The sequence below is a fragment of the Herpailurus yagouaroundi genome, unplaced genomic scaffold (assembly GCF_014898765.1).
Source record: "Herpailurus yagouaroundi ecotype Mexico unplaced genomic scaffold, PumYag 77, whole genome shotgun sequence".
NCBI lineage: Eukaryota > Metazoa > Chordata > Mammalia > Carnivora > Felidae > Herpailurus > Herpailurus yagouaroundi.
This window is the reverse complement of record NW_024412388.1, coordinates 72,169,027-72,194,034: the sequence shown is the minus strand read 5'-3', so window position 1 is coordinate 72,194,034 and position 25,008 is coordinate 72,169,027. Positions and strand designations below refer to the sequence as shown.

Below are 25,008 nucleotides of genomic sequence, written 5' to 3'. Positions count from 1 at the left end.
TCTCCCCTATTGCTCACTGCAGCTGGACTCTCCATCTTTTGAGGCACCCTCCTGCTATGGGGCCTTTGCATTTGCTTGTCTCTGTGCCTGGAACACTCCTCTCCTAGCTTTTTGCTTGGCTGGCACTCTCTCACTCCCCTCAGGTCTCTGTTCAAATGCAACTCCTTTTGAAATGCAACCCTGGAGGCATTCTTTTTCCCCTCCCCTGAATTTTCTTCTCAGCACTTAACTATCTGCTAATGTACTGAGAGTTTCATTAATTTATTTCTATTATCTCTCCCCTCTCCCACCGCTAGAATGCAAGCTTCCGGAGAGAAGGAAATTTTGTCTCTCTGTTCACTTCTTTGTCCTTGGCACCTAGAACACTGCCTGATTGATTTCTATTAACCCCCCCCCCCCCGCAACCAAATATTTTTTGTCCCAATGAATTTCTGTTACATAATCTGGTTATTTTTTTCCACTGTTTTAGAGTCTAACAAGTTATGACGTCTGTAGCATACTTCTTGGGACTTCCACCATGCTCGTGTGGCTCGGAGTCGTTCGATACCTCGGTTTCTTTCAGAAGTACAACGTAAGGATTCCATGGATCTCCATGCTGTTGGTATTCCTGTCTTTCAGAGTTATTGCACTGCTTTGGCTGAGGGACAAGGGGATTCTAACAGCCTCTCTTACTTTCCTAGCTCCTTATTCTGACCCTTCAGGCAGCGCTGCCCAATGTCATCAGGTTCTGTTGCTGTGCCGCAATGATTTATTTAGGCTATTGCTTCTGTGGATGGATTGTGCTGGGGCCTTACCATGATAAGGTACCAATAAACAACGTTTTCCTGTTACTATCAAGCTCCTAAAATAGTGCCAGTTATTCTTTTAAAATGAGCTCCTTCTATTTTGTGACTCAGCCTGAAAATGTCGAAGGTCGTATATCTGGTGCCATGTTTGTGAACTGGTAAGGTGTGACCAACTTGAGAGAATAATTGATTCACTCAGCTACTTCACCTCCTTTTGCGGACTATATCAGATAATTATGTCTTTTTTTATTTTATTTTACTTATTTATTTTTTTACCACCTATGAGGTCAAGATAAGACAACTTGATTCATCAATATAAAGAGTCAGCTTTTGGGGCACCTGGGTGGCTCAGTCGGTTAAGCGTCCGACTTCGGCTCAGGTCACGATCTCGCGGTCTGTGAGTTCGAGCCCCGCGTCGGGCTCTGGGCTGATGGCTCAGAGCCTGGAGCCTGCTTCCGGTTCTGTGTCTCCCTCTCTCTCTCTGCCCCTCCCCCATTCATGCTCTGTCTCTCTCTCTCTGTCTCAAAAATAAATAAACGTTAAAAAAAATTTTAAAAATAAAGAGTCAGCTTTTTAGGCAAGACTTTTGCAAATGTGATTTTATTAAAAAGGGAGTATAGGGAGGAACTTGAAGAAATCTATGCATTTTTTTTTTTTTTTTGTTACCAGAGTCAGTCCTGATTATAATACCATTATCCCAAATGGAATGAACTTTAAAATGAGAAGTATGAGCATGCATGGTTAGGACTTGGGTATCTCTGCATAAGTGTTTCTAGGATCTCTTTCCATGTAGGCAGAGGGAATGGTCAGACTTGACTCAGAAAAGCGCCGAGGGTGCAAACCAGCAGCTTCAATTCAGGCTGCTCCCCTGAAGGGGAGGACAAAGAAGGAGCTGCTTGTTCAGGAAAAACAGTAGGCATTATACAGGTTGCATGTATCACATAGCAAATGCTTGTAATTACTGCAGGCTAACTACATAGTTTACAAGGATACCTGGTCCATTATTTTTTAGTATAGTGTCATGAACAATCTCCAGTGGGAAGGAATGTGAAATAAAGTGAACTTTTTCTCTTTTCTTTTTCCAGTTCCGTTCTCTGAACATGGTCTCCGAGTGCCTTTTCTCTCTGATAAATGGAGATGATATGTTTGCCACATTTGCAAAAATGCAGCAAAAAAGTTATTTGGTCTGGTTGTTTAGCAGAATTTACCTCTACTCATTCATCAGTCTCTTTATATATATGATTTTAAGTCTTTTCATTGCACTGATCACTGATACATATGAAACAATTAAGGTAGGTTCATCAAGAGCTTAAGTAGCAGCATTTTTCCAGAACTTGTAGAATGGCAATAAAATATGGTACCTAAGAGGGAGGAGAACAGCTAGAATGTTAATTTTTTCAAGGTGGAAAAGAAAGACTTCAATTGTGGATATTGAGAAACAGAAATGAAGAATTTGAGTTTGTAGAATATTTTAGGTTTTGTCTCTAAGTAATTGTGCTTTTTTTTCAAACGAGATTTCTAAACTCGTATTAGAATTATAAAGACCAGTAGGCATTGGGTAAGTGAAACATGCGGCATTTCAAAATTTGATGGGGACCATTTAAAATCCAATTTTCGGGGCGCCTGGGTGGCGCAGTCGGTTAAGCGTCCGACTTCAGCCAGGTCACGATCTCGCGGTCCGGGAGTTCGAGCCCCGCGTCGGGCTCTGGGCTGATGGCTCAGAGCCTGGAGCCTGTTTCTGATTCTGTGTCTCCCTCTCTCTCTGCCCCTCCCCCGTTCATGCTCTGTCTCTCTCTATCCCAAAAATAAATAAACGTTGAAAAAAAAATTAAAAAATAAAATAAAATCCAATTTTCATAAGGAAAAATTAACCTCTTGGTTTGGAGTGTACTGTGACCGAACCCAGACTCTTGGCAAGGACCTGCCTGGGACTATCCTGAGGCCTGATCTCCAGAAGAGTGAGGGGATTGATATGTCAGGTGCTAACCATGTAAGCTTTATATGTGTTAGAAAAGCTGATTTGAAAAGCTATTATTTATATTGTCCCTCACATGGGATATTTTAAAAGTTATTTTGAGCCCTTTGAAATATGGAAAAGCAGGCTAAATATCGCTATATATTTAAATTTCTAATAACCTTACACTATTAGGTATACCATTGACATAGACACTTCCACTGGGGGACTTTCTGGGGATGAGAAGGGGTACTGAAACATGATATCATATAAATGGCCCCGGGGATAAAGAGAGGGTTAGTAGGAGTTGATGAGTTGATAATTATGAATACCTTGCTTGTGAAGCCAGGGCCATGACTTCATTTTTACTGACTTAGATTTCAGAAACTGATTGTCTTTATTAATACTTGCTTGGCAGATGTGTGCTTAGAGTCACCAAGGCCACTGAGAAAGAATATAGTTGTACCTGTCTAAATCCTGCCCCACTGTGCTCTAAAAATTCACTGCCTTCAGCTCTTCATGCAGAGAACTATATGTTATTCAAGGGTGGTAGCCAAGGTCTCAAAGGTAGTAATGTTAGTTAACAACTCTTGATGATACAAGTCTGAGACTCACAGTTTAGGTGTTTACCTTTTCCCATGGGCCCAAAGCACCTGTCAGGTGGGCAAGTGATGGCTGATCCTCTCTGGTCAGGACATGCTCTAGAGATCTTAGACCCTGAACTGATGTTAGTACAAGACCCTTAAACCTGTCTATCTGAAAGAGAGACTCCCAAAGGGTATATAGAATGGATTCTTCCTGGAAGGATGGCTCAGACTTAGATTCAGCATGCCTATTTTGGATTGAGCCAGACCCATAAAAGAGAGCCCAGGAGGACACTGCAGAATTCTAGACTGACTTTTCCTTAGCTAAACCTAAGAATGTCTCTAGAGGCTACATCTCCCTGAAAATACTTGAAAGTGACTGAATTATCCCTTTAGAAAGATTCCCTCCCTTGACAAATGATCCATTTTGAATGTGGAATAAAGCTGTTTTCAAGGGACTTATTAATGAGAACTTTTTTTTTTAATTCTTCTGTGTAGCATTACCAACAAGATGGCTTCCCAGAGACTGAACTTCGTACATTTATAGCAGAATGCAAAGATCTACCCAATTCTGGAAAATACAGATTAGAAGACGACCCTCCAGGTTCTATATTCTGCTGTTGTAAAAAGTAGCTATCAGACTAATCTGTGCTCTAGAGGGATATATAATATATAGCTGAGTTGGGAAACTGTATGGGTATTTTAAGATCAGGTACAGTATATTTGAAGACTATTACTTTGAGCAAACCAATGGCTATAATTTATCAAGAACTATTTATATTTTTAAAAGCAATATTTAATGTCTTTTGCAGCTTTATATTGGGTTTATTCTTTGAAATTAACTTGGATGAGAGAAGCCACTGGGTTCTTGTTATTTCTTGTTTATTTTGCCATAAGCTTTAGAATATGTTCTCTATCCCCCTCTTCAGCTCTTACACTCTTGCTTCCAGCTATTTTTACTGGATTGATTGTGTCATCAGTGGAGAACAATGCCTAGTCTGACTTCATAAAACTCACTAACTCTGGTCTTGACCACTCTCTGGGGTTCATCCCTGAGAGAGAGGGGAAGTGGTTGGTATATATCAGTAATTATTTTATTTTATTTTATTTTATTATTTTAATTTTATGTTTTATTGGAAAGAGAGAGCGAGCAAGCGAGCACGGGGGGGAGAAGGGCAGAGACAGAGAAAGCAAGAATCTTAAGCAGGCTCCATGCTCAGCATGGGGCTCAACTTGGGGTTTGACGTGGGATTATACATGGGGCTTGATGTGGTGCTCAATCCTTGGGATTCTGACCTGAACCAAAATCAAGAGTCAGTAGCTCAACCAACTGAGCCACCCAGGCATCCCTAATCATCGGATTTTAAATTCTTCTCTTGGGGCGTCTGGGTGGCTCAGTGGGTTAAGCGTCTGACTCTGGATTTTGACTCAGGTCATGATCTCACAGTTTGTGAGTTCAAGCCCTGCCTCAGGCTCTCTCCAGTCAGTGCAATGCCCTCTTCAAGGATCCTCAGTCAGTCATTCTCTGCCCCTCCCCCACTAGCTCATGCATGTGCTCTCTCTCAAAAATAAATAAACATTAAAGTACTTAAAAAAAAAAAAACCTTAAAAAAACAATTATGGTCATAACTTAAAAATAAGTAGAAAATGTATGCCTTAAAAGACGAAGAACAAAGTCTACATTCCTTGGATACTGCTGATTGGAATTTTAGGGATTTTTACAACATGTATCTTTGTTTTGTGTGCTGTTCATTCAAATAGAAATGAACTTAATTATGTGCAATAAAGGTTTTCTCAAAGCAAACTTTTTTTTGTAAAGAAAACTGATTTGTTAATTTTTAATTTTAAGGGCTAAATGAAGATAGCCTTGAGACACTGAAGTCTTATTATTTAATATAATGAGGATCATAATAATGACTGCAGGCATTGAAATTTGAGGTTTTATAATAAGTATAAGCTATTCTTGCAGTATTTATGGCTTTTAAGAAATGGAAAATCTAAGTCTCTGGATCCCCTGGTGTTTCACTTGCACATTAAAATTTGAGCTACTTGGGGGGCCCCTGGGTGGCGCAGTCGGTTAAGCGTCCGACTTCAGCCAGGTCACGATCTCGCGGTCCGCGAGTTCGAGCCCCGCGTCGGGCTCTGGGCTGATGGCTCGGAGCCTGGAGCCTGTTTCCGATTCTGTGCCTCCCTCTCTCTCTGCCCCTCCCCCGTTCATGCTCTGTCTCTCTCTGTCCCAAAAATAAAATAAACGTTGAAAAAAAAATTAAAAAAAAAATTTGAGCTACTTGGAGTTCCCTATTGCAACTATTTCTTCCCCTACAGTATTTGATAAGAATTTATTTACCGTTTGTTTTTTTAAATAATGCCTTTATAAAAAAAATAAAATAATGCTTTTAGACCTGTCAGTAATGTGTGCATCACCAATTATAGCTATTATGTGCATGTATGTCTTTTCCACTTTATGAAACGAGGGAAACTTCTCCAGATCAGGAAAGTGATTCAAGGGCAGTGACTGTGAATTAGATCTCTCTCAGTGTAGCAGTGTAGTGAGAATAAAGATTTTGGAAACTCAAAGATCTGAATAGAAATCTTGGGTCTACTACAAATTGTGTGGGTGACCTCAGGGCAGCAACTTAAACCTCTCTGAACCCATTTCCTCATTTCAAAAGCAGATGACAGTACACAGAGTGCTGAGTGTTCAGTGAGATAACATGGAAATCAACCTTCGAACCTAGTGGGCACACAGGGTAACTCCTGGCCCCTTGAAGCACAGAGCCCTTGCACATGGTAAATGTTCTTAATAAATGCACTGTTAACAATGAATTTTCTTTTAAACTACCCACTGATAAGTTATTCAGTAGAAATACTGAAGTTTTCTAAAACTTCTACTGAAGTTCTAAAATTTCTACTGGAGTTTTCTAAAACTTCAGTATTTTGGGTAGTTTGCTGATACAAAAAAGTTATTCCAGTTTACAGTCCACTTCTAAAGGGATTGTTGTCCCTGGTGGAGTGCTAGAATTTTGAAGTGAATAGGGCTGTTCCTTCATGGCAAGCTTTTCTTTGAATTAAAGGCTTGGAAATTCTTTACTATAAAAATTGTGTACATACATACACACATAATGTTTCCTACTTTCCATATACTTCCTCCAACACTCTGCAATCAAGTCACCGTCTGCCTTTTTCAAGGGGGTCCACATCCTCCCCACAAGAACACAGAGTTCCATTTCCTCTCGTTTTCTTATAAAAAGGAACCTAACCACACCACCCTTGCACCCACCTGCGGGCACTGTACTAACTGGGTAAACGGGATCTTCCAAGCCTGTCTGCACTCAGTGGGCACCTCGATTAAAGGGACTCTAAGTCATTTTTGCCTTAAAAGCGACTTGCAGAAGAGGGTCAATTATGTATATTTGTTTGCATCATTCTGTCCAATTACATCTACCTGAAGACGCACGTTAAAATTATTACTTGGCAGAATATTCTTTGCCTTCGCTAAACCCAGAAACCTTTACACACTCGCTGATCCAAATCTCCTGGAAGTCGGACTTTCTCTGCTGCTGCTATCACGTGAAAAGAAGGAAGAGGGCTCCCAGGAAAACAGGCTGTTGGCCGGGTGCAAACTGCCAAGTCAATATCACCCAAAGCAGAAACATGACATTTGGACAAATGCCGGAGACCCCCACCTTCTAAGATTCATGCCTCGTTTCCCAGGCCGGTTCCCCTACCTTTCGTGCTCTGGGAGGGAAGAGCAGAGGCCGCTGCGAGCGCAGGCTTACAGAGTCCCGACGCTCGGGTCCTGCAAGTCTGTGCCGCCCCTCTGTCCCTCCCGGGGTCACAGGGACACGTACTCCCCGAGCAGGGGGTTCGCTCAAGCTCCCCCACGCGAGCGAAAGGCGATTCGTTTTTCTTTCCCTTGCGCGTCGGTAGTTTTAACATCTCCGAAACATGACTCTTGTCCCAGAGTTTTGTGATCGTACACTTCAGAATACAAACACGTTCCAATGAATGAACTTAACCGAATGAGCTTGCCAGTTTTTGTAAGGTCCCAGAGGAAAGGACCATGTCTTTCTTATGCTGGTGTCCACAGTACCCAGCACTCGGCTTGGCACTGAGTGTGTCCTGAACGCATCAAAATAGAAATGACTGCAGAAATGCGCAGAATGGGTGCAGAAAACAAGAGGGAGCGAAAAAAGGCTGGGGTCGCGGGGAGCAGGGAGTGCGCGGCCCCGCCGCCTGGGGGCAGTGTGGAGGGCGCGCGGGCGGCACCAGCGCTCCACAGTCGGGTTCCCTTTAGAAGGCGCTTCTCCCTAGCCGGACCTCCCGGCAGACACCCCGGACGCGCAGCGGGCTGGCCGCAGCGCCCGGCACACCTGAGACTCCAGCGCGGGAGCTTGGGGTCGGCACCCCGGGGCCGAGGCAGGTGCAGCCGTCCCACCCTCGGTCTCCTCCTCCTGCCGCACAGGGGCAGCACCATGCCTTCCGGCGTGGAGGCTCTGGACCTGCCGGCGTGGAACGGAGCGTCAGGCCTGTCCTGGGGGCCCCGCCACAGGTCAGTACCCCTGCGGCTCTCGGCTCCCGCCCGCTTGGAGCGTCCTGGGGGCCCCCTGCCTTCCGCGGGCCCTCCCCGGGGGCCCCACCGCCGGCCCTCCCCGGACTGCTTTCCAAATCCTGGGGTCTTCGAGCGTCCCTACTCCGCTGCTTCTCCCACCGCCCCCGCCTGTCTCTGCTAAGCTGCCTCCAGCCCCCCGGGGCTCGGAGAGGCTCGCCGGTTTACACGTGGACAAAAAAGTACCCCGGGGCCCACCTCCCAGCTCGCGCTGCCCGGAGGGAAGCAACGCGGCGGAGGTGGTGACTCGGAGGCGGGGCGGGAACGCCTGGCCACGCGCCGCTGGGCTCCCGGCTCGCACTTCAGCTTTGCGGTCCCGCCGACGCGCGGCCGGAGCAGCGCCCCGCCGTCCCCACCCCCGGGCCCGGGTCTGCGGGCCCCGGGGGGCTGCAGGAAGGGTAAGAGAAGGGAGCCCGCCTAGCAGGGCTCCAACTTTAGGGAAGGCGTGCGTGCCCGGGAGGGCTGAGAGGCGTGTGCACTGAACGGGTTTTCCTGCTCGGAATCCCCAAAGCCGTGGAAAGTTTTGAAGGCGGAGACGTGGCCCGGCAGCCTTATCGGTTTCCCCAGGCCGGGACGCGGGAGAGAGGATCAGGTGTTTTCAGGCTAACCGTCAGGTGAGGCGCCTGAGTGGTATCCTTCAGGATGTCGGATTCTGGAGGAACTCTCATCAAATGGATGGCTTTGCTGTTCTAGACTAGAGCTTTCTTGCTGCCTTGGGCGTGCTTATATTAGCTGCTTGCAGTTAGTTAAATAAGGCTGGGCTGTGCCTTCCGGAACAAACAGGCCTTTTCCTCAGGTGGGAGGGTTACAGTGTGGTTAACCCCAATTCCTCTACCTTTATGAAAAGGCGCACAGTTCAGCCGGATGGCGCTGCCGAGGGGCCCCGCCTCCGTGGTCAAAGCCGCCACCACCCAGCTGCGTGGCTGAGCCCGAGCCCGGGGGGTGAGTACCAGCAGGCCTTGGCTCCCCCTCTGCTCACAAAACAAATCCAGTGGTGGCCTTTACATTTTCTCGAAATAGTGGAGAGACTCTCCTGCGTTTCTTGCATGGCGTTCTCAGTATTACAAGCGGACTTATGCTAGCAAGGAAAGCCAGACTTTAAGAGAATTTACTTGATCTCTGGTGGCTGTCCAGATGACTTCAATTCCAAGCAAGCGTGGTGTGTGTGTGTGTGTGTGTGTATATGTGTATATGTGTGTGTATATATATATATACACACATTGTGTGTATGTGTGTGTGTGTGTGTATATATATTTATATACATACATATATGTTTTTTAAGACCTTTGAAAGGCTAGGTTTGAATTAGAGGACATAACTGTGGTACAACTTTGACGACTGGATACATGCAAATGTTACACCAAAATGACCATCTCTCTTAAATGTCGATTTTTAATGGGGCAGATGGGCAGAAGTGATACATTTCTTCCACTGCCTTAGCTCTAAAAGCCCTGTCCTAAAAGGTGGGGAGCACACGGACTCCGGGTTTCCTTACTGTCTTCTGCGTGGACTGATACACAGGCTTGTGCTTACGGTGGGTGTGATGTATATAATCTGTGTTGTTGTTGTTTGTTTTAAGTCTTTAGTCCGGTATTTTTCTTAGCACGTTTCCTTCACAGCTTAACCATTTGTATCATATCCAGGGAGTATCTCCAGAGGCTCCCATTCTTACACTACAGGACACACACTTGGCCGTGCACACAAATAGCTTTCGAAGGGATTTACATTTGAAATCTGTATATCCTGGTTGTGCAGGACCAGTGGGAAACAGAGGCTTGTGTCATTGTAAACTGAGAATGGAAGAAGGGGTCATCGAGAGAGGGCATGGGAAAGGTGGTCTAGCTGTCAAGATATGAATTCGGATGTTTGATGTTCAAGGGACCGGCTGCATTGTTCTCTGCAGAGGTGGGACGTGGGCTTCACACTTTTGAGAGATGTTCACCACCTCTGTGATGTGCTAACCAAACAGCCCAAGCTGGGGGGAATCCAGTAGCTTCTTCCGTTTGAGTCAACAGTCTCAAGATTTTAGCTCATCTTCCTCTTCATACTTCACATTGCGTCAAATAAGCTCCCACTACCAGAAACTTGCCCTTCTCCTTTAGCAGACCTTCCTTAAACCAGGGCTGTGGCCTGGACGCTTTAAAAACAGACATTGAGGAGGGCACCCGTTGGGATGACCGCTGGGTGTTGTATGGAAACCAATTTGACAATAAATTGTATTTAATATTAAAAGAAAAAAAAAAAAAACCAGACACATTTCCCACTCTTCTCCTGAGCGTTGCCATGCAGGGGTCAACATAATGGTGCCAATTTGATTTAATCTCCTACACTTAAAAATCGGTAAATCCTGCAGTGTTTTAGGAGGCCATGTTCTTTTCTCCCAAGGAAGAGCATATTCAAAGTGTTGTTTCTGGAGTGCCTGGGTGGCTCACTTGGTTGAGCACCCAACTTCGGCTCAGGTCATGATCTCACGGTTCGTGAGTTCAAGTCCCACATTGGGCTCTGGGCTGACAGCTCAGAACTTGGATCCTGCTTCGGATTCTGTGTCTCCCTCTCTCTCTGCCCCTCCCCCACTCATGCTCTGTTTCTCTCTTTCTCTCTCTCTCAAAAATAAACATTACAAAAATTTAAAAAGTGTTTTTAACAACAGAGTAATAAATATAAGAACTCATAATGAAGCAAGGAGGAAGAGTAATGGAGACAAATTTTGAACAGAATGGCAGAGAATAGAGAACTCAAAGTCAGCAGTGATCATATTCACAAGCTAATCTCTTCAGGCTCAGTCTCTTCACTGATGTGAAGTGAAACCCAGGATAAGACAGTTCTTAAAACTTAGTAGAGGGGCGCCTGGGTGGCGCAGTCGGTTGAGCGTCCGACTTCAGCCAGGTCACGATCTCGCGGTCCGTGAGTTCGAGCCCCGCGTCGGGCTCTGGGCTGATGGCTCAGAGCCTGGAGCCTGTTTCTGATTCTGTGTCTCCCTCTCTCTCTGCCCCTCCCCCGTTCATGCTCTGTCTCTCTCTGTCCCAAAAATAAATAAACGTTGAAAAAAAAATTAAAAAAAAAAAACTTAGTAGAAAAACAGGTGACTTCTTGTGGCTACAGTTTTCAAAGTAAAATTAGCAGCCAAAGAAAACCCTTTTGGCCATGAAAGATAAAAGTGGGATCTCTCTAGCTGAGGCTGGGCTGTTCTTAGCCACAGCCAGGAGTCTAGGTTCCACATGTGAGTTCTGAAGAATGAGATCACCCTTCAGTGAGCTCTTACATCATGATTATGGGCTTCATAGAGAAAAATTTTATTTCCAGACTTCGTTCTTTTTTACTCAAACTGTAATATTCTTTTCAGGATCAAATGTTTAAAGCCAGGTTTTTGTTTGTTTACTTGTTTGCTTTGGCAATCATGGCGGGGTGTTGCGCGGGGGGGTGGGCCCCTCCCATTTTCCTTAGATGATCTCTAGCTGAGCTTTCTACTGTGTTTGACCTTAGGCCCCTGCCTCTTTTTCCCTGGTGTGACAAGACAGCTTTGGAGGCGGGGGAGGGAGGTTGCCAATATTCCTGTCCCCTCAATAGGGGGATGGTTTCCTTCCTTCTCCTTTGAAGGTTGTCTTCTGTTATCTCTCCTTGAATACATCTGTCAGGCAATAATTGGTGACTAGCGAAGCCAAAGGTTCTGAAAAATTGTCCTTGCTGTAATTCCAGAAGACCCATAATTTAAATGGTGGGCTTTAAAAAATTATATCACCTAGAGCAGCTAGAGGGAATTGTCACAGATAGGGTGAACCTAGAGATTCCCCAGCTGACACTGAGGTGGGCTTGTCTAAGAATAAGGTAAACTCATTCAGTGGTTTGAGGAGAAAGTGGTTACTTATGGCTTTATGGCTTTTAATTTTCCTTTTCCTTTGGGAGAGTCATTAGCATGACCCCGTTAAATGGGGATTTTGTTGAAATGTTAGAGAAAGCCAAATGTGAAGGCTGCCGTGATTCCTCTCATCTTCTCCAGCTGTAAGTGCTTTGGGAAGCCTGTATTGCTAAGAAATGGAGTTTTGCTTTACTTGTCTCTGACCTAGAGAGCTGATTGGTCAGGATTTTCAAAGGGGGCGTGACTTGTTCAGAACCAGCACTTTAAAAATGTGCAGCCCTACTTCTGCTTTCTTGCTGGCCAGAGGCAGCAAAGTGGTGATGAGAGGGGATTTTATAGGAACTGGGTGGCATGGTCGGTCGTCTTTAGGGAAATTCCTGAAAGTTGTAGCATGCACATTTTTTATGGGTGGCTCCAGTGGGAAATGAAAAGCCCTACAGTTTTTCTTCTCCAGTGCTTCTCAGGATTAGAATGACCATGTCATTTATGTCCTGAGAGCTATGCTTACACAGTAACCAGAGTTTCTCTCTTTTTCCCCTCCTTCCTTTCCTCCCTCCTTCCTTTCTCTCTTTCTTTCTTTCTTTCTTTCTTTCTTTCTTTCTTTCTCTCTTTCTCTTTCCTCCTTGACTTCCTTTTATTGGAAGTCCCACAGCATCAGCTATCTGGATCCATTCCTCTGCCTCCCTCTCTCTCTCAGCACAAATCATGAGAAAATCAGTTCATTATAGGAATTGGAGTGGAAGAAAAAAAAACAGATGTATATTGTTGGGATTTTTCTAAAGCCTTCTGCCAGGTTGCCCTGTGACATTCACTCCCTGGGCCAGCCTGGTCATTGCTGTAAACACAGTGAAATTTAGTCTCTGCCTGACTTCCCCACTTTCTATCTCCCACACAAACATCAGGCAGAGAAATACTGGATTACCTGGCATGTGTTATTAGATTCCTTTTTTACATAACTTGTTTTAACTCATGATAACTCAAGAATCCATATGTTAATCACCAAAAATCAAGAAAATATGGAGGACTTAAAGAAATTTGAGATTATATGTGACACTACTGCAAAAGAGTGCCAAGATTTTTTTTTCCTTTCTGGTTTATGCACTTCTAGACTTGAAAAATGGAGTCTCAGTATATTTATTTCGTAACTTAAAAGAATTAACAATATGCATAGACATCTTTAGGTCAATACAATGTTGCCAGTAGGGTTACAGTGAACATTTTTGTAGTCATCTTTTTGACCGGCACTTGTTCTAAAAAACTCATACCCCCTTTGAAAACACATTTTGAAGTTCACTCAGTTTTAAGCATTTGTTGTGCAAATCCACAGAGGTTTGATTCCTAGATCACAGATACTCTTCTGGATACCGAGCCTGAGTGCCCTTCAAAGATGTACATTTCCATCAATACAGGCTTGTTCTCAGTTTTGGTAAATGAAACTTAAGATAGATTTTCACCAATCTGGCTGTTAGTACATTTTCGTTGCTGTTCAATTTTCACTGTCGTGTTCAGATCCTTGGCCTGTTATTACACTAGGTTGTCTTTTTTTTCTTCTCATAACTTGGAGCTGTCTACAGATAATAGGTCATAAACTTCTGGCTGTTTCAATAGATTGCAGACTTTTTCCCCGTTCTGTCTTTTAACGTTTCAAAATCTTAAATGTTTGTGTTAAGATCTGTCAGTCTTTTTCATTGGCTTCTGACATTGGCTTGTGTCATCCTTAGAAAAGTATGTCAAATCATATTTTAAAAAATCTCTCTTAGGCTTCGACCGATTTTATTTTTTAAATGTGTCTAAGTTTTACTTTTGCACTTGGATTCCAGGAGGATTCTCATTTTCTCTCTCCCCAGTGGATTCCAAGTTTTCATGATAACAATTCACTGAAAAGTTGATTCTTTGGAAAGACTTCGGGAATACTAATTGAAACAAAATAGGGTTTCTCTCAGCAAACCAGGCAACTAAATTACCTAAAACACTCTCACATGTCTTGGCCGAGCAAGCCTTTTCAGTATAATTTTAATTCAAAATTTCCTATCAGTGTTTTAGACTCTATATCATTGTTGTTATATTGTTTTTATTATGTTTGTTGCTGTTGTCATTATTATTATTTCATCTTAACAGGTACTGGCCAACACAACGTTCATATAGTCAAGGTTGTTGTCTCATTCATTGACCCATTTCTTTTTCCTAAAAATTAGTCATCGAACACCTGTTATGTGTTAGGTGCTCTGCCGTATGCTGGGGGATGTAGTGATGACCAAGACCTGGCCTTCAAGAAGTTCTCTTGTAGAGAAGACCAATAAAGAATGTGATCTCAGTCATAAAGGAAATTAAGTGCTGAGACAGGCAGTAGCGAAGGATGAGAAGGAGCCAGATGTACAGAGAGTTGGGGGCATAGCAGTAAGACAGGTGAAACAGCAGATGCAAATGGCCAGATCAGGGACTGTTTCAGAGCCAGGAAAGAGGATGTGGGGGAGAGTGGGTATGGGAAGGAGGGGGCAGGAGACTTTTAGGCAATAATAGGAGGGTTGGATTTTAGTTTCAAAGCAGGGGGAAGCCACTATGGAGTTTTAAGCAGGGCAGTGATATCTGACTTGTGCTTTTAACGTTACCCCCCAGGGGTGCCTGGGTGGCTCAGTCAGCTGAGCGTGGAACTCTTGATTTCAGCTCAGGTCATGATCCCAGAGTCAGGGGATGGAGCCCCACATCCGGCTCTGTGCTGAGCATGGAGCCTGCTTGAGATTCTCTTTCTCCCTTTGCCCCTCCCCTCATTCTCTTTCTCTAAAATACAAAAATTAAATAAAAATAAAAATAAAAATAAAAAAAAAAACCATTACCTCTAAGGCTGCAGTGGATAGAGGGAGGTGGGACCAACCCATGATATGCTTTGAAGGAAGACTTGATCAATTGGATGTGTGGATTGAGGAAAAGGAGAAGTCAAATTATGGCTCTGGAGCAAAGTTCCTATACTTTACTACACATTAGAATTACCTGGAAAGCTTATCACAAATCTTGATACTTAGCTCATAACTGGACACCAGTTAGATCCTAATATCTAGGGGCTGGAAGCAAGGTGCTGAAACCTTTTAAAAGTCCCCAAATGGGGGTGCCTGGGCGGCTCAGTCAGTTAAGCGTTGGACTTTGGCTCAGGTCATGATCTCACAGTTTATGGGTTCGAGCCCCGTGTCAGACTCTGTGCTGACAACTCGGAGCCTGGACCCTGCCTCGGATTCTGTCTCCCTCTCTTTTTCTGCCCCTCCCCTGTTCATGCTCTGTCTCTTTCTCTCAGTAATAAACAAACATTAAAAATTTTTTAAATAAATAATTGTCCCCAAATGCTTCTAGTGTGCAGCCAAGGTGGAAAAATCACTGATAGGGGGAGTGGTTACAGCTGAAACATCTGGATAAATGTGTGTAATCACTGTGCTGAGCAGATGGGTGGAGAAGGGGGTGGGGGTTGGTGTGAGAAATCTATTAGGCGTGTGGGTGGAGTTTCAAGGAAAAGGTTGGATAAGGGAGTCTGTTCAAGACAGAGATTTGCTGAAGTTGCAGATGTGAAAGTCCACATCATGTGGGTAGTATTTAAAGCCACAGGACTGGGTCTCGAGAAAGGAGGACAGAGGATAGAAACGCCCTGGACTGTGTCCTGAGGCTCTCTGGCACCCGAAGTCCGATGGAAGAGGAGCCAGCAAAGGAGGCTGAGAAATGCCCAGTGAGGTAGGCAGAAGAACCAGGGGAGTGGGATGTCCTAGAAGCAGAGGGAAGAGGTTGCCCCGGGGTTGTACTGGTCAGCGGTATCAAAGGCGGCCCAGCCGCTCAGCTGCAGCCTGAGAAGTGACCATTGGCACCTGCAGCCGGAGAGGGTTCACTGGGGAATAACAAATGGAAACTAAGGGTTTGCTCTAAAGAGTCTGAAGACCCTGAGGAAAAGAAATGTTGGATTCATCCCATCAGATAGCTTTACTTGTTTTTTCCTTCTCATTTTATTTTTTTTTCAATGTTTATTTATTTATTTATTTTTTTTTTTTGGGACAGAGAGAGGGAGACACAGAATCGGAAACAGGCTCCAGGCTCCGAGCCATCAGCCCAGAGCCCGACGCGGGGCTCGAACTCACGGACCGTGAGATCGCGACCTGGCTGAAGTCGGACGCTTAACCGACTGCGCCACCCAGGCGCCCCATCCTTCTCATTTTAATAACATGACCATTTAGAAGTCTCCCGAATTTATGGACTAGGATTCTGTTGTCGGCCAAATTATCACACATTTCTAAATAAGAGAAATTGTATTTGAAATACTAGTTTATTTGAACATGACATTTTTTTTTCCCCTTCATTCCTGACTGTCTTCCAGGCTGTTACTCCTTTTATTTAAAAATGTTTTATTTATTTGTTGTGGGGAGGGAGGGGCAGAGAGAGAGAGGGAGACAGGATCCCAAGCGGGCTCCTCACTGCCAGCACAGAGCCAGATGTGGGGCTCGAACCCATGAACCATGAGATCATGACCTGAGCTGAAGTCAGATGCTCAACCGACTGAGCCACCCAGGCGATTACTCCTTAAGAAATATTTAATTCAGGGATCAAGAAGGAACACTGGACAGGGGGGTCAGTAAATTGGATTCTTTTGGGGGCAGGTTGCAACCTGAGGGCACCTCAATTGCCTCATTCATAAAATAAGGAGATGGGAACAGATCATCCGCAAGGTAGAGGATTTCAAAGTGGGTGCACATTTGAATAACCTGGGGAGCTTTTTAAAAGCCTCAGTGCCTGGGCCGCACCCACGCCAATTAGGCCAGAATCTCTGTGGATGGAGGCTGGGCTTCAGGGTTCTTCAGGTGCCCCAGGTGACTCAGTGTGTAGCTGAGTTTGCAAACAGTGGCCCTAAGTTCTTCTCTAGCTCTAATATTGAAGTAGTCTATTCTTGGGTCTTGATACATTCCCAACCCTCAACAAACTCAGGAAAAAGGGAAGACTGGATACCAGGTAGGCAATTAGCAGTGTCTGTCAAAGGAGGTCTCAAAATTTACCTTCTGGGCTTCCTTTCACAGGATGGGACTGATGGATACTCTCCATAAAAATGAGGGAGCAAAGGAATTCCAGGAAATGTGGATTCCAATTTGGGAAGGAGGTGAGGGGAATTTCCAAGTTGATGGCCCTGAACAGGAATTAGGAAGCAACCAGTGTAGGTTGGAGCAGGAGGATGAGGCTCCAGGAACGATGAGAAGAAAGAACTGGGAGAAGAAAGAATTTGACGAGTTGCCCACCTTGTTTGATTACCTTGAAGGGAGCTGGCAGATTCAGCCAGAGTTTGGTGATGGAATCCCAGCTGGTCTGTTGAAAACTGAGCAAATGGGGAAAAGGGGCAATTAACTCCAAAAGTCAAGGCAATTAACTTTTTCTTACAAGGAGGAATATAAAATCACAGTGTACTAGTGGCTCAACTGTGAAACACATTTGCATATTCACTTCAAAAATTCTGAGTATCCAAAAGCTTTATTAAAATTTTATTGAGATGATGAGTGGGGAGGGGACAGGTGTATGCTTGCTGGTGGGTGGGGGACAGATATAAGAGCTAAAATCATCTTTTCCATGGGAAGATGTAGATTGATAATATCTAAAAGAGAAATAAATAGTGGAGCAGCATTATTTAGAAATATTAAAGTAAATAACTGAAAAGAAACATAAAAGAATTTGCCTCTAAGGAGCAGAAATCAGGGGTGGGTTTGTTACATAGTTCCTTTAAAATTATGTAGATGAGGGGTGCCTGGGTGGCTCAGTTGGTTAAGCGTCCAACTTCATATTATAGAATAAATGCAAAGGAAGCCATAAGTGGGATTTAGGCAATATTGACATGATACAGTTTATACTTTAAAAAGCCCACCCTGTGCATCAATCTGATATTGTATCTCTGGATGGGATGTCGTATGAAGTATACAATGTCATCTATGATATATTCCAGGCAAAAATGTTTAACTTGAGTCTATCAAACCTTTGCATCTAACAAACAACTTGGCATCATGATCTCACCTTTGGTGAGCTGGAGCCCCGCGTTGGGCTCTGTGCTGACAGCTCAGAGCCTGGAGCCTGCCTCAGATTCGGTCTCCCTCTTTCTCTGCCCTTCTCCTGCTCACACTCTCTCTTTCTCAAAAATAAATAAACATTAAAACAATAAAATAAAATTATGTAGATGATTAAGTTTGGCGGGGGAAAGATGACATTGGGGAGGTAGGTGGGACCAGACAATGCAGAGCTATATAGATGTACTTACTGTTACCTGTGCTAAGGGTACAGGAAGGATAGATTTGGGAAGTGGTTCATCTGCTTCTGCGGTCCCATCCTGTGTGACTAGTAAGAGATCGTTGTGAATTAGGAAAACCCTTCTCTTCTAGTGCCACTGCATCAAAACAAGATACCTCAACAGGGATGTCTTTCAGGATCTTGGGGAACAAACACCAGTTTCTCCCAAGCTAAGGAGTTTGTAATATCAGCAGTGGTAACACAAGAACATCCACATCTATGGTGGTGGTGTGGTTGGAGCTCTGAAACACTGGAGAAGTAGTCCCAAATATATTTTTTTTAATGTTTATTTATTTTTGAGACAGAGAGAGACCGAGCATGAGCAGGTGAGGGGCAGAGAGAGAGGGAGACACAGAATCTGAAATAGGCTCCAGGCTCAGAGCTGTCAGCACAGAGCCAGACGCGGGGCTCGAACTCACGAACTGTGAGATCATGACTTGAGCCGACATCGGACGCTTAACCCATGGAGCCACCCAGGCACCCCTCCAAATATTTTTGACAATTTCCCCCATCAGTTAAAAGAACATCCCCCCTCTCTGAATGTATGTTTGTATATTGTTTGTAGAACCATATTCTATAAAACAGGTAAAGCGAACATTTTAAAGGGTGAGATAGGATATTAAAATAAATTGCTAGGGGCGCCTGGGTGGCGCAGTCGGTTAAGCGTCCGACTTCAGCCAGGTCACGATCTCGCGGTCCGGGAGTTCGAGCCCCGCGTCAGGCTCTGGGCTGATGGCTCGGAGCCTGGAGCCTGTGTCCGATTCTGTGTCTCCCTCTCTCTCTGCCCCTCCCCCGTTCATGCTCTGTCTCTCTCTGTCCCAAAAATAAATAAACGTTGAAAAAAAAAATTTTTTTAATAAAAAATAAAATAAATTGCTAAATGCAGTGCTTTACATCATTATGACTTCATAGTGTCATTACCTAATAACTTGGGGTATAACACATACATTTAACAATAGTAGCTTTGGCCAATATTTTGAATAGTTTTCTTGATAAATCTGTTTCTTTTTTCCAACTTCTTTTCAGATCATATTTGTTTTTGAAAACATTTTTTAATGTTTATTTATTTTTGAGAGAGTGCGCAAATGGGGGAAGGGCAGAGAGAGAGGGAGACACAGAATCCCAAGCAGACTCTCGGCTCTGGGCTGTCAGCACAGAGCCTGACGCGGGGCTTGTGAACCGTGAGATCCCTGAGATCATGACCTGAGCTGAAGTCGGACGCTTAACTGACTGAGCCACCTAGGCGCCCCTTTCATCTTTTTTGAACTCATGGAAAACAAAGTTTATATTAGGAGAGTATTTGTGTCTTCATTTTCTTGATGCTAATGTAGGCCCTCATTGGTTCCAGTGAGTCTCATTTTTTTTTGTAAGAATCTTTATGTCTCTTGCCCACCTTGTGAGGGTTGACTAAACTGGATAATATACTCCAAAAATGCTTAAATGGGCTCACCTAAACCTTAAGTGGTAGGAATATGCTGAAAACCAGTGAGGCCACCAACATCAACCCCCTACTTTGGGATCTTGCTTTCTCCCCCCCCCCCCCCCCCCCCCCACCCCCCGCCCAGGTTGCCTTGCATACCTACGTGAAACACAGCATTCTGGCCAAGTGAGGGCAGCTTGGGTATGATACATAATAATCCATATGATAAAACTCATAAATTTAGCAGTGCCTGGGTGGTTCAGTCGGTTAAGCGTCCGACTTTGGCTCAGGCTATGATCTCACAGTTTGTGAGTTCGAGCCCCATATAGGGCTCTGTGCTGTCGGTACAGAGCCCGCTTTGGATCCTCTGATCCCCTTTCTCTCTCTCTCTGCCCCTCCCTGACTTGTTCTCTCTCTCTTTCTCTGTCTCAAAAATAAAATGTGTAAAATTGTAAATCTGCTCTCTTTGCTAGGTTAATACAGTTAGTATTAAAATGTGTAAAATTGTAAATCTTAACTTCTCTCTTTGCCAGGTTAATACAGTTAGTAGCCCTAACCCTTTCTTCTCACATACCAGTGAATAGTCCCTTGTGTGCACGCACCCCTCTTTGGAGGCCACTGTAATAGAAAACAATCTTTCATACCTCTTTTTGAGTAGGGTAAGGGTCATGCAAACTGGAAAACTAGCGGCCTGGGCTGGTTAGCTTATTTGCTGAGCCGATCGTGGTAATGGGAACAAGGTACCATCACTGAACTTTGTGTGTGTATTTTTCTGAGGCAAAGGCCAAGAGCCTTCACGGGTTCTCACACGGGGTTATGACCCCAGCGAGATTAAGAATTGCTGGTACCTTGTTTTCTTTTGCTTTTTGAAAAAACTTCAAGCTTCCATAGACTTTCTTAGTCATTGATTTGTTAAAGCTGGAATTGCCCTCGGACACATGATAGCCTTAAAATTAGGGGACATCACACAGTCTTGAGCATCTGAGGGAAGAGTAGGTTTTCTTAATAACAGACGGGAGCTTTGATGTGCTTCTTCTCTGACTTCTCACCCGTAGCACTAAGACTCAGGCTTCTTTCTCTCCTGAGTCCTCTTTAGTTTTCCATTCTAGCCCATCGTGTGGGTGAATTTCCATTCTATTCTAGATTTTGTCTTTATGCTCACCAATATGGTGCTTTTTTCCTCTGCTATTTTGGTCTCTAACAGTGCCACTTATTAAGCTTAAATAATCCAGATCGTGCATTTCCTATAGTTTAGTGAAACATAAATAATTCATGAGTCATGATTACTCTTATTTATTTCATGCAATTTCACTTTCACAAACCCACAGTTGGTGGGTCAGAGTGCGATCTTCACTGATTTCTCTTCCTTGACTGATTTCATGGTGCAATTTCTCATCCCCTGAATTGCGTTATGAGTTATGAGTCCCACTCTCTGTCCTTTTCTCAACCTGTTGCTGATTTTCATCATTTGTGATAGAGCTTGCAGTGTTTTTCCTGCTGTTAAGTAAGAGTACTTAAGTAAGTAAGTTAGTACTTAACTCTTGCTTGGACAGTTGTGATCGCGGCTTCAGGCTTCCTGTACCAAACACTCAGCCTGAGCACAGGAGGGTGTTGGATGATTAAGTGGCAAATGCAGGGATGTTTTGGTCTTGTGATATTGTCTTGCCTCTTTTGTGTTTTTAGTTTTCCTTCTTTTTCACTTTGCATTGGTTGTTTGTTTGACACCATTATATTTCTGTTATAGGATGTCCAGTTGTATCTGAGTGTGTATTTAATACCCTTCACCGAACAGGGAACTAGGGCAGATCTACAAATTGGGAAGAGGGGTGCAAGAAAAAGCTCTCAGAAAAGTAAAGTTTAGAAAGCTTATACATTTACATTATTCTTGAGATTCTAGAATTTTTAAGCCAAAATATCATCACCTTTTCTTCCAAACTTCAGATGTTATTTCTAAACCTAAGTTGGACTTATTTTTTTTTAAGTTTATTTATTTATTTTGAGAGAGAAAGAGAGAAACAGACCATGCGAGCTGGGGAGGGACAGAGAGAGAGAGAGAGAGAGAGAGAGAGAGAGAGAGAGAATCCCAAGCAGGCTCCATGCCGCCGGCACAGACCTGGATCCGGGGCTTGATCTCACGAACTGTGAGACCACGACCTGAGCCAAAATCAAGAGTCAGACACTCAACTGACTAAGCCACCCAGGAGCCCCAAGTTGGACTTACTAAAAACAGCCATCTCATCCTGTAGCTTTATTATTCACATTAATTTTTTTTTCTGTATTTCTATCATTCTATCCTCTGTTGATTACATTTGGCTAGTACTATTCTTTATTTCACCAGGTGGCTCAGTATGCCTGAGGGGGAAGTTCTTCATGCTAGCGTTTTCATTTTTCTTCTTATCCTTCACATTGCTAGAAGTCTTACAACTGCTCTGTAAGCAAAAAACTTCTGGATGGGTGGAGTAATGTCAATAATTTAACACAATAAGTGATTCTGATGTTTGTTATCTCTCTCTCTCTTTTTTTTTTTTTTTTTTTTTTTTGCCTGTGACTTATTTTCTTAATAAGGTTTCTTAGGATAATGTTAAAGTCAGTTACCATTTTTTGAACATTTAATGGCCATGTAGTCAAAGAAACCAGCAGCTGAAAGATTTGTTTGAAGCCACTTGAAGCAATTGGGGCACTGTGTTCTCTCTGTTCCCGGGGTGCTCAATGGAGATTTCACTTACAGCAGGGAACACATTTTATGGTACTTGTATGTGTTCATCTCTTTCCCTTCCATGGAACTGAGCTCTTGGAAGGCAGGAAAATGTCTCTGGCAGAGCTGGGCCCACAAGGCGTTCAGCGAGTATTTGACCTAATGCCCTGTGTTTCACACCACTGTTTTCAAGAAGACCACATCTTTCATCAGCATGGTGTTTCTCACACTAGAGGCCAGGGGTGTATGTGGGAGAGGAGTTTCCATGCCTTCTTCTGAGGGTTTATCACAACTTTTCAGATGCCCCTTTTCGTTTAATTAAATGAAAAACAAATGACTGTGAATCATCAGGATGAATACGTTATCAACATGGTTCTGCTAAAGCAATGGTGGTTAAACTCTAAATTCAGCACTGCTCAGACAGGCCCACGAAAACTTCTTCTGGTGTGTTCCAGGGGTCTGAAGGTTCATGGTGGAGGATGAGCTGTCAGGATACCACTTTCTTCTTGGAAATGCCTCCCTCAGTGCTCTTTGTCAGGCATCCCTGTGGCACTTACCCCTCTGTGTGTTATGATGGATTTCCCTCTGGCTCTGTGTCTCCCTCTTCCAGAGTTAGCCCATTTCCACAGTGCTTTCACACTATGGTGCAACACTCACTGAGCTATGGGATAACCTGGGAATACGCGTTCATAAGTCTTTCTCTCTTACTAGACACTGAACATCAGCAGTTCGGGGAACCTCTCCAGCTTTAAGTCCCGAGTACCCAGCTCTCCCAGCACAGTGCATGGTAAGGTGGTCAGATCGAGTCCCGAGGTAACTAGAATGGATGCAGGCAAACACATTTTAAAGGTCTCCTCATTCTTTTGCGATGAGACTCATGTGGTCATTGATTCTTCATTTCTGAAAGTATTTTTTGGTTTCCCCAAGTTGGTCTTAGAGGTATTTGTACCTAATCTTGTCTTTCAATATGCTGAGCATGAGTCTTCTAATCCGTGTCTGATTCTGATATACTTGGCTGTGTTTCAGCTCCCTGTTTCTTTTTCTTTCTTTCTTTCTTTCTTTTTTAAACATTTTTATTTAGTTTTGAGACACAGAGTTAGAATGAGCATGAGCAGGGGAGAGGGAGACGCAGAATCCGAAGCAGGCTTCAGGCTCTGAGCTGTCAGTGCAGAACCCGACGTGGAGCTCAGACTCATGGACCCTGAGATCATGACCTGAGCCAAAGTCAGACGCCCAAATGACTGAGCCACCCAGGAACCCCTCTGCTCCCTGTTTCTAAGTAGGCTGTTCCATATTGCTTGGTTTCCTCATGTGCTTGGTTATGTCTTACTCCCAGCTGATGGATGTGTTTTCCAAGTTATTTGTTAGAGTGCCCAAGTCCTAGGATGAACCTCCGGAGAAGTCTGTGTGAGTTTGCTGGGAGACGGAGAGCAGTTTCAGTCTGAAACCAAGCAAGCTTGGTTTGATGTTCTCTGGCTCATCCAGGTGTGAGGCTCAAAGGGCTGTGTTGTGGACATCATTTCTCAGGATGGGCCCGTTTCTTAAATTTCCTTTGCTTTTATTTGAAACTACTTTGGCCTTTTCTGTAGTGCTCTAAGCCTGGGGACAGGTAGTTTTGTTTTTTTGTTTTGTTTTGTTTTGTTTTGTTTTTTTAATTTTTTTTTCAACGTTTATTTATTTTTGGGACAGAGAGAGACAGAGCATGAACGGGGGAGGGGCAGAGAGAGAGGGAGACACAGAATCGGAAACAGGCTCCAGGCTCTGAGCCATCAGCCCAGAGCCCGACGCGGGGCTCGAACCCACGGACCGCGAGATCGTGACCTGGCTGAAGTCGGACGCTCAACTGACTGTGCCACCCAGGCGCCCCGGGGACAGGTAGTTTTAATGCTAGTTATTTTTCTGATAAGGTGGTAGCACTTTGAGACCCCTGTCTACATCTGAGGAGGATCTCCTAGCAGGTCTTGGATGGATTTGGGGCCTTGAATCCTGGCTCCTTCACTCCCCTTTCCCAGGGCTGCAGACTGAAGCCTCAGTACATGTGCCCGCACTTCTCCAGGTTCTCCCCAAGACTAGACCAGGCGTTCCTTGCTCTTAAAAATTTTTAAGTGTTCTGAGAACCATTTTACAAGTTTACAGGTTTAGAAACTTTATTACAAGTTTTTTTTAATTTAAATATATTTGACATATATCATTGTACAAATTTCAGGTGTTCAGCATGTTGATTTGTTGCATGTATATATTGTAATATAATGGCCACCATAGCAATAGTTAGCTCCTCTGTCCCTCACAGAATTATCATTTCTTTAAAAAAAAAATTTTTTTTTTTTACATTTATTTATTTTTAAGGGACAGAGAGAGACAGAGCACAAGTGCGGGAGGGGCAGAGAGAGAAGGAAACACAGAATCCGAAGCAGGCTCCAGACTCTGAGTTGTCAGCACAGAGCCCCATGCAGGGCTCGAACTCACAAACTGCGAGATCATGACCTGAGCCGAATCGGACGGTTAACTGACTGAGCCACCCAGGCGCCCCTATCATTTCTTTTTTGTGGTGGGAATAATTTGAAGATCTAGTCTGTTAGCAAGTTTGATGTTTATAATACAGCATTACTGTTTATATTCACTATATCATGCGTTAGATCTCTAGGACTTATTGTTCTAATTCTTCAGTCTTTTACAGGTACTTCCTCTAACTTCCCACACCCCCCAAAAGAAATATGTATTTTATCCAGCATCTGACTTCTCTCTCTTCTTTTTCTTTCCCTTTCTTTCTAACGTCCTTCTTCCTCCCCTTCCTTTCTTTTTCCTTTCCCCTTT

The 25,008-nt window shown here is 44.0% G+C and overlaps 2 protein-coding genes across 8 annotated transcripts in view; both read left to right on the top strand.

Moving 5' to 3' along the window:
- The window catches only part of MCOLN3 (mucolipin TRP cation channel 3), a 31,331-nt gene extending 26,204 nt beyond the window's left edge, over window positions 1-5,127 (top strand). Inside the window, exons 10-13 of the mRNA XM_040470823.1 lie at window positions 470-571; window positions 681-803; window positions 1,871-2,077; window positions 3,822-5,127. Of these exons, the coding sequence (XP_040326757.1) occupies window positions 470-571; window positions 681-803; window positions 1,871-2,077; window positions 3,822-3,956 (567 nt within the window). The 3' untranslated portion in view covers window positions 3,957-5,127. The remainder of the gene's footprint in view (window positions 1-469; window positions 572-680; window positions 804-1,870; window positions 2,078-3,821) is intronic.
- Window positions 5,128-7,741: 2,614 nt separating this feature from the next.
- Window positions 7,742-25,008, top strand: part of MCOLN2 (mucolipin TRP cation channel 2) — a 57,728-nt gene continuing 40,461 nt past the window's right edge. For 2 of the 7 annotated variants that reach the window (XM_040470813.1, XM_040470807.1), the window contains exon 1: window positions 7,742-7,875. In XM_040470813.1, coding sequence (XP_040326747.1) covers window positions 7,799-7,875 — 77 coding nt within the window. In that variant the 5' untranslated portion in view covers window positions 7,742-7,798. Of the gene's footprint in view, window positions 7,876-8,227; window positions 8,331-8,357; window positions 8,547-9,445; window positions 9,467-15,315; window positions 15,503-16,668; window positions 16,766-25,008 lie in introns of those variants that run through there. The other 5 variants (XM_040470809.1, XM_040470810.1, XM_040470812.1 and 2 more) reach the window with 5 other exon arrangements.